The following is an 18,339-nucleotide window of genomic DNA, read 5'->3' on the forward strand; positions in this document are numbered from 1 at the left end:
GTTAACATATTGACCATGTAATAAGAGAGAAAAACTGAAGTTAGTGATTTTTTTTTCTTCAAACAAATCAATGTATAGAACGGGCGCTTTATAAAGCTTGTAAGCATGTAAATAAATTTGATTGGCAAATCATATTTTGAAAACATATTCTGAAACCAAATTATTCTCTCTTTAGTTCACATAAGCTAAGAAATCCAACATTAATGTGAATGTTTTAAAATTGCGAAAACAGAATCCTTAATGTAAATCAATTCTGAATTGCGAAACATGTGATATTTTCCTAGGCCAATATTTCGCGAAAAATATAGTCCTTGTTAGATTCTCATCATTGATTACTATTTCTATGCCAAGTTGTAAAATAGTAAAAAACGAAACAAAAATATATTATTTTCATTTTCTGTCTTCTTAATCAAATTTACGTTCGATAAGTCGAGAACCAGCAAAGACTCCTTTCTTAATATGAATTGTACATTTTGTCTGCGTTTTAAAACAAACAGTGTTATTTAACTTGAGAAACAAAAAAAAAAAAAAAACGATCAGAAGAAGTATTATTTATCTTTAAGTAGTATACAATGTATATATCTTTCCAGTATTTATCTTCCGGTTTCAAGTTACACGTTCATTATATAATATGATTGCTAATATTAAGCGAGAACACATCAAACAATCACCGAAAATTTGGGGTTTTGAATGTTCAACTTTACAATCTAAGAGGCATCATAATAAGATACAATAAAATTATAAATGCAAGTTTGATTGGAAAGATGCTTCATAGGTTATTTTCTGAAGCTGTTTATTATTTTGAATACCGTTTAAAAAGATTGGGTCCGCTCACTTCCATTAATAGATAAACTTTTAAAAACGCTTGATATCGATGAAAATCTATTGATATTGATAATTTTAGGTTTTTATATAGAAACCGATATTCTTTAACTATGTAGAATTGTACATACAAGAAGTGTTATTTTGTCAAATGCTGTTATCACATTTGTACATTCACTGGAAAAAAAAATTATTTGATGGAGATGTTTTGAATACAACATCAATTACAATGACAAGGATTCATGCCAAAGTCATTGGCTAAATTTGCTAGATTTGCAAGAAATGCAAGGAATGCAAACAGAAGAACAATATTTGCAAATATAAAGAACCAATTTTCGTTTATAGTAATAACGCGAGTGGCATTAAAGACTCTACATACATTATATTTATTCATAATGAGTAGTCTGCACACAATATTTTATCATCAATCTATCATGAAACACATAAGTAATTGTGAATGTTTAAGACATCTACACAATTGCACGGTCCTTTACTCCGACAGAACCCATTTTTTAACATTAATATTGATACTTAATAAGTAATATATATATAACAAAAAGTAACACTGCTAGAACTAATAGACCAACTATAATTTGCATGTTGTGTCCTCTATTTCCTTTATGAATTTTGACCTGGGTTGAGGCGATAGATGTATTACTGTGGCTGGTAGTAACCTGCATATCTGAATATCAAAAAATATATTTTGTTTAAATATTGTATGAAAGGCGCACTTTGTCATTTGTACCGCGATAGAATATATATAAATGCATCGGGAAAAGTTTCCGTTAGAGATATCACTCAACAGTATTTAGCTATTTAGGAGAATATATAAGCTTGAATTGAAATTGCAACGGGTTTCCTTCCGACTATATGTGGAACAAAACTTTGCCTGTTTATGTCATAACCTAATAATACATTTCATCACATTTTTTTTATTCAGTTTTCCATGTATGCAAGCTATTAACAATTATGGTTTTCATTTCTTAACCTAAATATACAATTCATCCCATATTCTTTTTAAGTTTAGAAATGTCAACTGTTATTCACTTTAAATTGTAGATACCAATGTCCGTTTTATTTATGCATACTAAATTTCACTTTAGAAAAGAAAAATACATAAAACAGTTTAAAGAAAAATACATCACGATTTTCTACATGTTTTTCCTTTTAGTCTATCTTATAATAAGTACGTAGATTTCATAAATTAAAATATTTTTTTAATTGCATGAAATATTGTGTCATCATGATTGAAATTGTTTGTTTGCTTACATGTATGCTGATAAAGCTTGCATACCTCAGGGAAAAAGCAACATTTTTCTTTATTTAATAATTGAAGAAATGCATAATAATTGTTAACAGTATGAAATGAAATCTACAGGCTTAGCAATCGACATGGACAAAATTACATAGAAGTTGACATTATATTTACCAATTTCTGAATGAGGACATTATGAACATAATGGCATGAGTCAACACTACAGTTTTCGCATAAGAATTGACATTTCCCACCATAAGTAGGAACGGGGCAACGATGACTACAGTTCATTCCATAAAATCCTTCGAGACACTCTTAAAATGCAAATTTTTCATTATTGTTTTAAATGAATTTCTTTTTGAATAAGAATTACATCCAAGATTCACTAATACAATGTAATATTTGAAACATACAAACCTATGCATTTATTTAGTGTTTCATTCCAAATATATCCATCACAACATACGTATAATTTTGTGTTTTCAATCATTAATATAATTACAAGTTTGCACTCCATAGTAAATTCAAATTGATATGAATAAAATCAGTCATTAGAAGAAAGAAACATTACTTACCCGTCACATAGATTTGTGTCTGAGGGAATACAGTGTTGGCAAACGAAGATCATATTGATAATAACCACATGCAGATGTAAGGACTTCATTACAGCTAACGACAGCAATAAAATTATTTCCGTAAAGTTTAACAGTTTTGTTATGAATTCTTTCTTTTAATATACATACAAGAAATTGATCATTTTATGCAATGCCCAACTTAGAGAGCAGACCATTTCAATTTATCGTACACAATGCATCTACATACTGCATACAAACAAAGTAAATCTCAGTGTCCGAGAAATAGTCGTTATTTACATACAGAAACTGAAATTCAAATTCAAGATAATTTAATTTTTCTCATTTCTCCGCTATGTTTCAATGTTCTCTGCTAATTACAACACATTCTCTGGTCAATATGTTAGGGTGTATTTCTTTTAAAACGTGTAAACTTCAATAAAGTGATTAATAAAATGCACCGAAAAAACATAGGCTTCGTTTAAGGAATAAATAAACTAAACAATTCAGTATAAATATTTTACCATCTCTACAACGATATTAAAATCATGGATTCGCTTCTTGTGCTTTGATACCAGTGTATTTGCAGGTAAGGTAATTGTGTTTTAAATGATATAATTATTAAGAATGCTTGACTGTTTCTGCCAATGAGCATTTATATTTCCTATCTCAGTGTTCATTAATTTATTATCGATGAAAATTTGCATTTGCAGAAAAGGTAATTTTGTTTTAAACGACATAATTATTAAGAATGCTTGACTGTTTCTGCCAATGAGCATTTATATTTTCTATCTCAGTGTTCATTAATTTATTATCGATGAAAATGACTTATAACAATCTAGAATCGGAACAATAATTTATTTAAACATTGTAATCTTCTTGAATGTAAGCTTTTTTAGGCTGTTAAATTAATTGAGCGAATCCACGTTTTCTGCTTTTAATTTGCATATATCGGTTGCAATTGGCTTATCATTCAAAAGGATGTCTTAAAGTGGACAAAACATTCCTTACGAAGACCACGGGTATAACTCTGCGCGTCATCATGCGTAGATTCGGGGAGCGGGATGATGTTGCAAAATTGTTTTCATTTTGTGATCTCACAAAATCAAACATTGTAAAACAAATATGAACATATGCATTTAAAACAACATTCGAATTTAGTTTTTATCTAAGCCTTCGCAGATAGGTGACAACCCCCAACCCCAACCTTTAAAACGCGGAGAGAGAAGGCATATGATGATAGTGGTTAAGAACAGCAGTAGTAGAGACAAAGTCAAGATTTTGGAATATCAGTAGATTTCAAAACTAGTATTGAACTGTCAAAGTTGAAATACTCGTAAACAATAACCGTTACTCATAAAATTACTTGCTAGATATAACTTTAAATCGCGGACATAGAATATCGTGTATCGAAATAAAACAAAATCCCAGATGTAATTGGTTACTTCCTATTGCCCACTTTGCTGCAATAAATAGATGCAAATACTAAACGTGTGTATTTTCCGTGAACTTTTACAATTTTTGAGGTTTCCTATACGACAAATTTGTTCAATCAATGGATAAATAGTCACTTAGTCTATCAGCCTTTTAATTAAATTAAAATATGTATTTCATCTTACAATTTTACATTCATTTTGATTTTTACTCTAAAGTTTATCTTATAATGTGATGTTTTATTAAAACATAAAAAAATGTGTATCATATTTGTTAATCAACAATGTTTTATCCTCAATTTAAAGAAATCCACTGATGATAATGAAAAACCAACTATTGTGTATTATAGACCTTACATGAAAGTGTTATTCTTCACTTTCAAAAAAGTAGGTCAATGACCTACTTTTTTGAAAAATTTAGTCCGAATTTCCTCTGTTTTGCTAAAAGTTAAACTTTGTCAGAGCCTCATTCCATGATTTAGTAAAAATATCGATTGTTATGTCAATAATAATTCATTTCATAAATACTTTTTGTATTTAAAACAAATGTTACTCATTAAATTGATCTTTTTAACAATCCGGATTTGAGAACCCAAACCCTGAGTAAACAATGTCCTTAAATGATTAAACAATTACAACTATATAAACTTTAGCTTTCGATTCTTAAATAAAATACAATAATAAAAGAGGTATCATGTCAGCTAAACTTCCTCAGAATATAGCGACGTACTTGATAAAGAACTTCTGATCATACATTGATAAATAGTTAAACCAAGGTACGATATAAGAAACACAGCTGCGACAACTGTTAAGCTGATTGTAGCATGATAAAGCAAAGCATTTGACCCTTCAGTAGATGTCTTACAAAAGCTGTTCTCTGAACTATCGTTGGAACTGGAGGGTGTTGACAGACCTGTTGATTAAAATAATAAAATCATTATGACAATGAAGAAGAAAGGTGATATTGATATTGGATATAAGTGTACTTGTAGAAAAAAAAATGATTAAGAAATCACTAATCGTGACTCTTTAAATAACTTTATGACATGGCGATCACAGCCAGAAATAAAGTCATAAAAAAGGAGCAAAAAACAAAAACCCATCAATTAAATTGAAATACATGGTATGACGTTTTAAATCTCTATTCTGTGGTATGTTATAAAAGATTGAACAGCAAACTTTGGGGAATTTCGAAGCAACTCTTTAATTACTTTAAATAAAACTATCGCTGCCGAAACTTCGGCTGGTCACGGTGGCTGATATAACTCGTGAATTTAATTCGTGGTCACGAAATAAAAGTTGTTTCCACAAAATCATGGACATGAAAAAAAATTATTTCCACGAATCGTATATATTCAAATAATATGACAATTGGAGGAATTTTTCGAAAACTATGTCTTATGTACCATTTATAATAATATTTATAATTATAATATATTCCTCAAAAAAAACATAAGATGATTGTGTTTATAGAGGCACTGCATTTTGTAAAACATAAAAAGACGTTCACTGATTTCAAAGAATCCAACACTTCTCAAAGCCATTCATTTCTCATTTTGTTAGAACAAATTAAAGTGGAAACAAAGTTTATTCGTTGTGACGACTTTTTTTTTTCGTGGAAACGAGTTTTATTTCGGGGCAACGAATTTATAAACGGTATAAATGTATCAAGCATATGCCCTATAGCAGCCACTTTTGCTGGTTATTCGGATGTGGGTTTTTTTTTGCAAATACGAGCTTAAAAGCCAGATGTGTGTTTGTCACTGCACACCCTTTACCCAAAGGCACTCTGTTGGTGAAGAATGAGCCATTTTGGGCCAAGGGAAAAGAAGATATGCTCCAGACAAGAGATTTCGGACGGACTGACGAACGGACAGACTGATCACTATAAGGCGCCCACAGAGTGGGGCCCTAATAAAAAGTAAAATTGACGTTAAAGAAAGTTAACTTTAAAAGTTTGCCTATATATGTGAAAGTGATTCTTTATTTGATAATGATACACCCTGTATAAACAAAGTATCACAGAATAGCGATTTAACAAAACTAATTTTGACATCAATTAAAAATCTTACTGTTTCCCGCAACTAGATGATAAACGTATGTTGACAAAGAAATTCGAAAAGATTGGAACTCTTAATTGGAAGTCTTTAAACGCTCAAGGTTATAACTCTAAAAATGCTTTTAACATAGTTTAATGAACGTCAATCAAAATATTTCCTATTGTATATTTATAAAGAGTAATTGGACAGAAATGTCAGATTTTTACTATATCTTCTGAATAGATGTGTTGAATAAGTTGAATGTGAAATTCCAGTATTTTCCTTTGGATACGATGTACTTGGTGTGATAGTCAAATCTATAAAGAAAACAAAAGTATTAATTTGCACAACGGATTGATTTGTGTTATCATCGTTATTAAAGCAGCATTTAACATAATACAAATGTTTACATTCATATTGCAAATATTTCTCTTTATGACAGGGTTGGCAAAAAAGCGAGAAATACTCATATTTCCCAGGACGGTGGGAAATACTGGTAATTCCCGGGAATTACTGGTATTTCCCGAGAAAATACTGCGAAATAAAGTACAACTACATATTACAGTACTTAATTAAATCTGTAGGGATGTAGACAATAGTACACCTTGTCAGCAATGACATTTTATAATGTTCTTTGATTTTAACAAGTTATAACTGGTCAGTAATGCATTGGTTATCCCTTATGAATACTCAAAACATGGTTCATTCATATACCATTGTAATTTGTTTTTAAGGCTTTAATCAGGTATAGGTGCATCTACACAGTTATCATAAACATGAAATTAAAGGTTCCTTTTTTTGGTTATTTGGTGAATATGAAAATGGGGCAAGAAAATTGGGAAAAATAAAGTGTGACTGTGTCACTGCCTCAGTATGCAACACACCTGGGAAGAAGCCAATTAGCCCAACTCAAAGTATATATCTCCCCAAAACAGGAGCACAAAACTGTCAAGTGTTATTATTTATTAAAACAACATGTGTGATTATTGAATTTTTACTTGCAACACCTACACTAATTATAACAGTTTATTTTGTGCTTTGAATTATAAATCTGTAAAACACAAAACTTGAAGTTAAAAAAAATGGACCAAAATTTGTACACTAGCAGCTATATATAGAAATCTTTTGGAATAGGTGACCTGGTGAATTTAAGATTAATAAACTGACAGTGAAACGGGGAAGTATAATAAATTGGTTTTTGATGCTTACTGTTAATATCTTTTATCATAAACATAAGTTTTACATTGAACAAACTAAAGAAATAAAGATTATAAATTTGTATTTCCCAGTATTTCCTAGTTTAGTGGAAAACAGTAGTATTTACCGGGACGGGAAATACCGGTATTTACCACTGGTAATTCCCAGCACTGGTATTTCCCGGCCAACCCTACTTTATGAACCCCCTGAAAGAAAAATAATTTTGGTATCTATTTGAATTTTCAACAGAACCTGCGATTCTGTAAACATTAGATCACTGATCTGTTTTATTTCTGACAATATTCTCAGATATGACTGTAACTATTATATAGTTATGATAAGTTAAAAAGTCAGAAGATTATGTACTTGGTTGATGTGTGTTTAAATATTTTAGCTAATGATATCCTTAATTTAGGTAAGGTATATTTGTTTAAGCTTCCTTACTTGAACATCCATCAGCAGGATCACACTGATCCTTCTCGCAATTGCATTTTAGCTGACATTCTTTTCCGTAATTTGGGTATGGACAAGTTACTTCACAATACCTGCCTATTCTTCCAGTCTCACATTCTTCAAAATAAAATATGTTTTTTGTATTAGAAACATGTTTAAATATCATTCTTTGAAAACGTAATAGATAAAATGAATAGGAAATTACATGTTAGGATATAATATTATCAAATTCAAAAGTCAACAATCTTAAGCAAAAATCACCTGGTATTGTTCGAAAGCATCCATATACATTGTGACATTTGTCATTACTACAGTTACATATGGACTGACAGTTGACTCCATACGTAGGAGCTGGGCATCGTTCACTACAGTCTTTTCCCTGGAACCCGTCCATACAACCTTTTGAAAAATATCTTGTTTAGTTATAACCGTAGGATTTAGCTGTGCCATTATGTCAACTGAATAGTGACTGAGGGGCTTGGAAAGGCAGCAAAATGCCTTTCAGAAACCTTTTCTTTCACAAAAAAGCACAGGCTAATCTGGTGAACTTGGTGTTAGAAAAACAACATTCATCAAAAGATACTAACGTGTGCATTTGCTATGGGTTTCATTCCAAACATATCCAAAACAGCAAATCGGACCAATTGGTCTAAACAAAACACCAGAAAATGGATAAATTTCGACTGCTACATGTACTTAAAGTACAATCAAACTACATACGTGCAAAACCAAATTTTCCTTTTGTTATAGTTATTGTAATCTTTATTCATATTTGCATCTTGTTTTGTCTTAAAATATATTAGTGAGAATAAAAAATGTTTCTGGTCAGCTTAGTAGAATAATATAAACTTACCCTTGACACACTTGTGAATAAGTATAAATAATATGTAAAAACACAAGATATATGTTGACGACTATCAACATATTTGCAGTGAAATGAATGTGAATAAATGCTGCAATCGTTTCCGTCTTCCTTGTTGATTCTTAAAGAGTATAATTTTTCAATTTGTTTTCCCTTTAAAACTCTGCACATTAATAAAAATATTCATATAAAACAAGGAAATGTAAACGTAATGAGAATAAACACTTAAATTGAACGATAAAATGAATAAATATTACATCAGAATCATTTGTACGCGTGCAGTATATATTTCCGAATGATTGAAAATAGTGTTATATTTGGTAAATGTTTAAAATAGCGATGCTTCAAAGCGACATACTTATATATTATAAATCGTCGATGATAGAGGCTAGTACGATACCATTGTTGCAACCACTATTGAAATAAAACCACTATTGAAATAAATTATTTCAGTAGTGGTTGTGAATGTATTTCATTAGAAAAATCACCTTGCAACCACTATTGAAATAAAACCACTATTGAAATAAATTATTTCAATAGTGGTTGGGAAAGTATTTCATTAGATAAATCCCCTTGCAACCACTATTCAAATAAACTTTCTATTGAAATAAATTATTTCAATAGTGGATGGGGACGTATTTCATTAGAAGAATCACTTTGCAACCACTATTGAAATACAGCTACTATTGAAGTAATGATTTCAATAGAATTTAGGGATGTATTTCATTATTAGAACTACTTTACAGACACCATTAAAGTACAACTACTATTACATTTATTTTTTTAATCGTAGATGGGAATGGAAAGAAAGAAGTTGTATATCAATTATGCAAACTATTTTGAAATGCAAGAAATCTAACGAATAATATCAAATTCACAATTATGTTGCAATTTTCACTGCTGTGCAGAAATAAATAACAAACTCTCGCAAATAAACATGCATATACACTTTCAATTTCAAATACACGATTATGGTACTAAAGACTTGCATATTTTACGGTAATAATAATCGAGGCTATGAAAATTATGTACTTAATTTTAGGATTTTCACTGCTGTGTAGAAATAACCAATCCTCGCAGTTCAACATATAGAATTGTTTTCATATTTTTTTCATTACCTTTCTCTTTCTATAGATACATCATGTTTTATGAAAATTGTAAATGAAATTATTTGTACTAGAAGACAACGTTGTAAATTGCCGGAAGTTGTATTCAATACCCCTGCATATTAAACAAATAATTTATAGCTGATGTATCATTATAGATATATGTTATAATGAATATCACTGTTGAGATAAATAATTTCAATAATTATAGTGGTTGGGGATGTAGTTCATTATGACCAATATTGAATGAAATAAATTATTTCAATAGTGGTTAGGTATGCATTTCATTACAATCACTATTGAAATAATTTATTTCAATAGTTATTAAGGATGTGGTTCATTACAACCATTATTGAAATAACACATTTCAACAATGGTAGGGATTCGTGTCATTTCAAAGCCTTTTATTCCGACTGTGTATAACACTTTCGGTTCAAGATGACAAGTGATTTGGGAAACATGACCATATAGAGGTAAATCAAAGAACATCATAAATAAAAATGAATTCATCATCTCATAAGACATACTTCTTATATTAAGAAATTCTCCTACCAGAAAGGAGAGTGTTACACACAGACGGAATAATAGATATAAAACTAAAATGCATCAAAACCACTAATAAAATACTTTATTTCAATAGTGGTTGTAAGAAACGCATCCTTAACCACTATTGAAATACTTTTATTTCAATAGTAGTTAAAATGAAACGCATCCCCAACCACTATTGAAATAATTTATTTCAGCAGTTCTTATAATGAAATAGACCCCCAACTTCTATTGAAATCATTACTTCAATAGTAGTTGTATTTCAATAGTGGTTGCAAAGTGATTCTTCTAATGAAATACGTCCCCAACCACTATTGAAATAATTTATTTCAATAGTGGTTTTATTTCAATAGTGGTTGCAACAAAGATACTAAAGACTTGCATAGTTTACGGTAATGATAATCAAGACTGTAAAATAAATGTATTTATATTAGGATTTTCACTGTTGTGCAGAAATAACCAATCCTCGCAGATTAACATATAGAATTGTTTTCATATTTTTTCTCTACCTATTTCTCTTTATATAGATAGATCATGTTTTATGAAAATTGTAAATTATTTGTACCAGAGGACAACGCAATAATTTCTATTTAAAACCCCTGCATATTAAAAAATGATTTATAGCTTACATGTCATTATAGATATATGTTATAATGAATATCACTATTGAGATAAATAATTGCAATAGTAGTTGGGGATGTACTTCATAATGAATAATATTGAATGAAATAAATTATTTCAATAGTGGTTAGGTATGCATTTCATTACAACCACTATTGAAATAAATTATTTCAATAGTGGTTAGGTATGCATTTCATTACAACCACTATTGAAATAAATTATTTCAATAGTGGTTAGGTATGCATTTCATTACAACCACTATTGAAGTAAAGTATTTCAATTGTGGTTAAGGATGCGGTTCATTACGACCATAATTGAAATAAAATATGTCAATAGTGGTAGGGATGTATGTCATTATAATGCCTATTATTCCGACTGTGCATAACACTTTCGGTTCCAGATGACAGGTGGTATGGGAAACATGACCATATAGAGGTAAATCAAATAACATCATAATCAAAAGGAATTTATCATCTCATGAGACATAATTCTTATATTCAGAAACTCCCCTAGCAGAAAGGAAAGTGTTACAAACAGACATAATAATAGACATAAAACTGAACTGCATCATCAACCACCATTGAAATACTTTATTTCAATAGTGGTTGAAATGAAATGTATCCCTAACCACTATTGAAATACTTTTATATCAATAGTGGTTGAAATGAAACGCATTCTTAACCACTATTGAAATAATATATTTCAATATTGGTCGTAATGAAGTACAACCCCAACCAATATAATTGAAATAATTTATCTCAATAGTGATATTTTTAATTATATTTATCAATAAATAATTATTCAATATACAGCTGCAGGGTGTTTGAATAGAAGTTCTGGCAATTTACAAGATGTTCACTATTGTGCAAATAATATACAATATTCATACGACATGATAAGTTTGTAGAAAGAGAAAGGTAAAGAAAAAAATATAAATTTTCAAAGTTATATTAATAAAGAAATTCATTCTAACCTGGGATTGAAATTATGTTTAATAGCAGTTGTACTTAAACAGTGTCTGTAAATTGATTTTCAAAATGAAATACATCCCGGAACACTATTTAAATAATTTATTTCAATAGTTGTTGCAAAGTGATTCTTCAAATGAAATACATTCCCAACCACTATTGAAATAATTTATTTCAATAGTGGTTATATTTCAATAGTGGCTGCAAAGTGATTTTTCTAATGAAATGCATTACCAACCACTATTGAAATAATTTATTTCAATAGTGGTTTTATTTCAATAGTGGTTGCAACATACCATACGATAGATGCTGATTTTAGGTCAAAACGATGATTGTTTAAATGTCATGTTTAAGGCATCCCAGTAACGGAAAACAAGGAAAAACGTATATTTCAGTGGTAGATAAAAATGCAAAGCTACCGAAGCATTTTGAAAATTCCGGGTCTACACCATGTCAAATGTTGTACAATTTCAGATATTCACCTTGTAGGTCACGTGATACATGTAGTAAATATAACGATTGACTTTTGCTAGAATGTCGGATATCAGCCGATTAGTAAGATTTAACTTAAAAAATTATTAATCAAATAACAAAATGCCTGAAGATGCCTAAAGTCAATGTTTATCAAATTATGAAATCCATAATTTAGGAAGAAATGAACATCATCAATACAAAAACACACCATTAAATCGAATAAGGTACCACAAACACATATTAAATTCTCCCCACTCTCTCATCGCTGGGAAAAATTGAACTTTTTAAGAGATCAAAAATTTAAACGGTATTCTTGTCTTTTATTTGTTTAGAAATAAATAGCAATATGAAAAGTTCACCGGGATATGAAGTTGGTTGGTACATGATCAAATCTGCTGAGAAACCCTTCGGGCTCTAAATGATTTGATCACGTGACCAACTAACTTCATATCCCGGTGAACTTTTTAAATTGCTGTTTATTTCTTAACTAAAATGTTTCATGATTTGCAGAATCTCTTGAAGAGATTTGGTCTATTCAGGGTTGTGTAGAAAGCGAATGGTCTTGCATTGAAAAAAATTAAACTCTCGAAATAGGCCCTTAAAGACGGACAGAGATTCCCAAGGGCAAGCTGCTGTCAGACCTAGTCCGGACCACGTGTATCAGGGCCGATGTTCAATATCAGATATACGATATATTTAAATCAACTTTAAGATATATTTAAATCAGCTTGCAATCACTTAAATTTAGTTGATCTTGGTTAATGAGGCTCGTTGGTCAACAAATTAAATATCATATCCACCTTATATTTTCAAAAATGTTTTGCTTCGATGTAATTTGTTATTAAGAAATAAGTTCATTATTTTTAATTTAAAATCTTGATGTTTTCCGATATCTTTATATATCTTTGTAAGAATACATATAAAGTATAGAAATGGCCACGGCCATCCAGTTTTCTTAACTTATTAGTACAACATTTTGAAGTGTTGATTAAAATGAACGATAATACGTGATCTGATCTGATCTGATCTAGTCACATGGGTGCACGAGTCATTATATAACCTGTTAATGAACTGCATATTAAAGAAGATTAGCTTTAAAGTTGATTATCCATGGAATACAGATGCTGAAACAACTGAAGTAGACGCGAACAATGTACGTAGGGTCTAAAGAAGTCATATACATGTACATGTAGTTAATGGATTTATTCATTTGCAAAACATCCTCTCGAACAAGTCATCATTAATTCAAGGTAAGTTTATTGTAATATACAGTTAGATTAGCAATGAAGTCTACACAAGTTAAGTATCTTATGACCTCTTGGTCATCGCAACCTGATTAAAATCAAATCCTTTAGTTCGTATATTCACTTCATGAATTTCAAACTGAATATAGTATTGGTCAATGTATTTCATATCTTAGCAATTTCCTAATTACCTATTAAAGTGACAGACAAACCTAGCCCTAGCGGTCGCTGTTATTGTACGCGACATGGCAAATTACATGTCCGTCACTCAAAACGGTAGTGTAAACATTCAATTTGATGGGCTTTTCCTGAATATGCAGTTCTGATTAAATAAAAAAATGGTATCTCTACATGTAATCTCCGTATTGTGTGTCAGACACAACTACAACATGCTTAAAACAAAGACACTTTTTTTAAAAAAAATTATAATAGAAAATGGTTTGATCGGAATTCAAAAATGTCGCAAAAGCTTAGTAACGATAATTAAAATTGGAAATGTTTTTTTCTCTTTAACGCTAATTGCTTTTATAATCAGCCGCATGAATAAATAATACTAAAAAAATATACAAGTGGGGAAAGTTTTTATTCTTACAAAGCTTGTGTCACATCTACATATGGTTTTATTCTTAATTTAATGTACATATAAGAGGTGAAAAAAATTGCAGATATGATAAACAGACAAACTACTGCAGCCCACAGAAGAGACGTGAAACTTGAGTCTTCTTTTGGTTTAAATATTGGTTTTTGACAGGAACCAACTGCACCTTGAATAATATTGTACCGTATTTTAGTTATGTTATCTACATGTACATGCAAATACAAACAAATACATAGCCAAAGGCGATCAAAATTTAAGAACAACAATGCTGTTACACAACATTTTCTTGCGCGTAAACTACCGAATCGGATGCTAAAAATGAACTTGATACATGTATGAAAAAATTGTGTTGCTAAAAAAACTCGACAAATCCACTTAATAATCAGATATTTACCGTGTGGTTGAATACATCCACGCACATGATGACAATATTGGTCATCAGTACAGTTGCACTTTGATCGACAGGTTTGACCAAAATTAGGTGGAGGACAGGGATCACTACAGTTTTGTCCGAAATAACCATCCTCACATGCTAGACATTGAAAAAAAATATATATTCAGAAGAATCATAATAAAAAAAGAGGTTTAATAAAAAAAAAATCAGATTATTCTCACGGATACATCTGTTCTCTATCCTATTCCAAACATATCCAAAACAGCACTGTAGGACTCCTGATCTATATGAAATGAAAATTAAGAATGAAATTCTTTGAAATGTTTGAAATCATTATATAAGACAATAATTATTTTAATTATATATTCAATGTTAAGATAAACAGTCATTTTCACTAATCATCTAGGCATTACAAAATTCGATATTAATTGATTTTTAGCGTATGTCTCTCGAGCTCAGAGCTAAGTATCATTTAACTTAAGTATTGTATATTTGTAATTGTGACTAATAAGGTTTGTAAGCAGTTCTTAGTTTTTCGATACGTAATAGTTTCCTTTTTAAAATTGCTTTATGTTCACACAATCTAATCTCTGTACGTGTAGCTGTACACTTTTCTTAAGATAGAAATCAAAGTGCATCTTTCATTATACCCCACGCAAAAAGTTGCGAGCGATATAATGTTTTTGACCCGTCCGTCAGTCAGTCAACCAGTCCGCCAGTTCCGTTTTTTTTTCAGTAAGTGCAACTCCGCTTAAACCACTTCAAGTAATTTCGTAAAAGTTTGTAGGTATTTAGAACACAAAGTGTAGATGTGCATAATACTAGATTCCGGGGTTTTTTCCCCCGAAATTTCGGCTCTTTTGAACTTTAGCAATGTATTGATTATAGTGATTAACATTTTGTAAACGCACTTTTCTTGAATCGCCGCACAGAATTTCGTGAAACTTTAGAAAGGTAGAACACAATATGTATGAGCATTTTGTCAGAAAAATCCGAATGCATAATATTGTTTGGAACTTCAGATTTTTGTGATTTAGAATTTTAATGTTAATGAAAAGTATAGATGTGCATATTATCAGAAAGTTTTGATCTAATGTTTTTGTGCGAAATATGCCCCTTTATTGAATAATAGGTACCCTACCATTCATTATGAATAGAATTGTCCATTAACAGGAGAGCGTAGGGTATGCGAGCTTGATCACTTCTTTCTTTCATTTTGAAAAAAACCCACTGCATTGCTAAAATTTGTACACTTTTAAGGAAAAATGAAAGTGGTTCGACACACAAGTAAATATCTTAATGATAGTCATGCGATAAAAAATATGTTTAAGATATAATTTCACTAAGATGAGCGAATTGTTGGATTCTGATTAGCTAAACTTTCTCTGTCAGTTTTTGTACTTGTAAAACTTTAGCAGCACTAGTGTTTAAAATGATCGAGTCAGAACATGGTTTTCTTAACTTCTTTTAACATTTCCCAGAATGACAGCAGTATTCACTTTATGATTAGTAAACTGAAGAGTGTGAAAAGGTAACTACGAAATAGCTGACTACATGATAATGCATTTTTTAAGAAAAAAAATTGAAATGCATTTTGCAAGTTTACAATTGTAAATCATGCCAATAAATCGCTTCTCAGGGCTATCGTGTAACAACCAAACAATCGTATGTACTGATTAATGATGACATTTGTCGGATACTAGTCATAGTTTGTTAGCTTTGTACAAAACTGGCCGAATTTTGCAATTAATAAAATAAATTTATCATTACGAACTCAGTCTTTTATTGTTTTAACATCACATTGTTCAATCACATGATAATTTACACTATTGTTAAATGTGTCTCTTATGAAAACTTGTTCAGTTCATTTTAACACTCAATCATCTGTCATTTGACTCTATTCAAAGTTTTCCATCTTGCTCTTTAATATAAAGAAAAAATGTTAAAATACCTACCCTACATAGCACAAATCTGAAACATTGAACATAAAATTAAGAAGGCAAATCCAGATGAGTACCATAATACGTTTTTCATATAACATTTTGGAAAACACTGTATCAATATTCTATATTATGTAAGAGAATATTTCTTCATGATTATATCAGTTATATTTGTGAGAGCTCTTAATCAATTTTAAGTATATATCAAGTTGGGCAAATTGTTGCATACTTCCCATTCCTTTCCATTCAATTGAAGACATTTCCGTAACGTCTAAGTACGTGGCACACGAGGAAGAAGCCAGCTTTATTCACACAAATCAATTTGAAACCTTAAAACCTTAATGTGAGATATTGCATAATTTGAAGTTACAACAAAACATATTTCAGTCAGTAAAAGTAAATTTTTTAAATGTACATTTTGTACCGAGAGAAAGAGAGAAAGAAGGAAATAGAGAACAAAGAGTAATACTCATATCCGATTCGCCTTTCTTTGTGCAATAGATATGCTAAATATTTGAAAGGGGCATGGTCACGATTTTGGTCAAAAATTACTTTTTCGGTTTTAATGTTTACAATGCTTCAGTAAGGAATTTTTAATAGGCAACCAAAATTTGATTGTCAGTTGTTGAGTTATAAGCGGGATACAGAGCTTACAATTCTTCGCTATGTAGAATTTCATTTTTATTTGTTTTCATTTTGAATGTTGAAGTAAAAATTCCAGTTTTAGACCTGAAATGAATGTGTTAATCGTTAGTAACTGTTTATTTATGCTTAAAATGAATAAAAAGATAGACAAATCAGCTTGAAAAAGATTTTTTACTGGTATATTGAACCTGTGTAAACAAAAACAGGGCACGAGCCATGTTTACATGACGAAGAATTGTGATCCCTGTATCTTGCTTAAAACTGATCGACTGGTACCCAAATTTTATTTGATCATTAGAAATGCATTCCTAAAGCATTGTAAATAATGAATACAGAAAAAAAAATGATCAAAATCGTGACCATGCCCCTTTAACTAAGGCAAAAAAAAAGAAAAAAAAAAAAAAAAAGGGTAATTTTATGTAAAATGTGAGACCTTTTCAGCGTTAAATTGTTAATCCAAATTGGAATTCTGACCGCCTTGACTCATAAGGAGTTACAATTTAAACTTAGAGAGGCATGGTCACGCTTTTACTCAAAAATTACTTTTTTCGATTTTAATGTGTACAATGTTTCAGTTGAGCATTTTTAAAATGAAAATTAAGATTGAGTGTCATTCATTCAGTTATAAGCGAGTTACAATTCTTTGCTATCTAAACATTTCTGTTAACATTTTGAACGTTAGCGCAAAAATTGCAGTTGTTGACTTAAAATGAATATGTTATTCATTAGGAGTTGTTTATTTATGCCTAAAATGAATAAAAAGATAGACAAATCAGCTAGAAAAGAATCTTACTGGTATATTGAACCGATGTTAACAAAAAACAGGCCACGAGCCTTGTATACATGGCAAAAAATTGTGAACTCTGTGTCATTCTTTTAACTCTTTGACTGACTCTCAAATTTCATTTGATCATTAGGAATGCATTCCGAAAGCATTGTAAAAAAAAAAAGAAAAAAAAAAGAAAAATAGAATTTGTCCAAAATCGTGACTATGCCTCTTTAACATGAATTTTTTATCAGGATTTTTAGATAAAATCGTCCCTTTCTGTTGTGTTTCGTCTTACACATAGAATGAAGTTAATTTCAACAATTTAAACAAAATCGTGCATGTACCTTTAGAAGGAGACTGTAAACATCCAGTAACGTGGTACCATTGACCTTTCGTACAAT

At 30.3% G+C, this 18,339-nt stretch overlaps 1 protein-coding gene across 1 annotated transcript; it reads right to left on the reverse strand.

Moving 5' to 3' along the window:
- Nucleotides 1-14,154: 14,154 nt before the first annotated feature.
- On the reverse strand, nucleotides 14,155-16,671 carry LOC128183016 (multiple epidermal growth factor-like domains protein 10). The gene is made up of 4 exons (XM_052851800.1): nucleotides 16,540-16,671; nucleotides 14,806-14,867; nucleotides 14,585-14,722; nucleotides 14,155-14,356 (listed from the first exon to the last, which is right to left on the reverse strand). Exons 1-4 carry the CDS (start codon nucleotides 16,623-16,625, stop codon nucleotides 14,181-14,183), a joined length of 462 nt encoding a protein of 153 aa, XP_052707760.1. The 5' UTR covers nucleotides 16,626-16,671; the 3' UTR covers nucleotides 14,155-14,180.
- Nucleotides 16,672-18,339: the final 1,668 nt, after the last annotated feature.

This window comes from Crassostrea angulata, chromosome 5 (genome assembly GCF_025612915.1).
Source record: "Crassostrea angulata isolate pt1a10 chromosome 5, ASM2561291v2, whole genome shotgun sequence".
Classification (NCBI taxonomy): domain Eukaryota; kingdom Metazoa; phylum Mollusca; class Bivalvia; order Ostreida; family Ostreidae; genus Magallana; species Magallana angulata.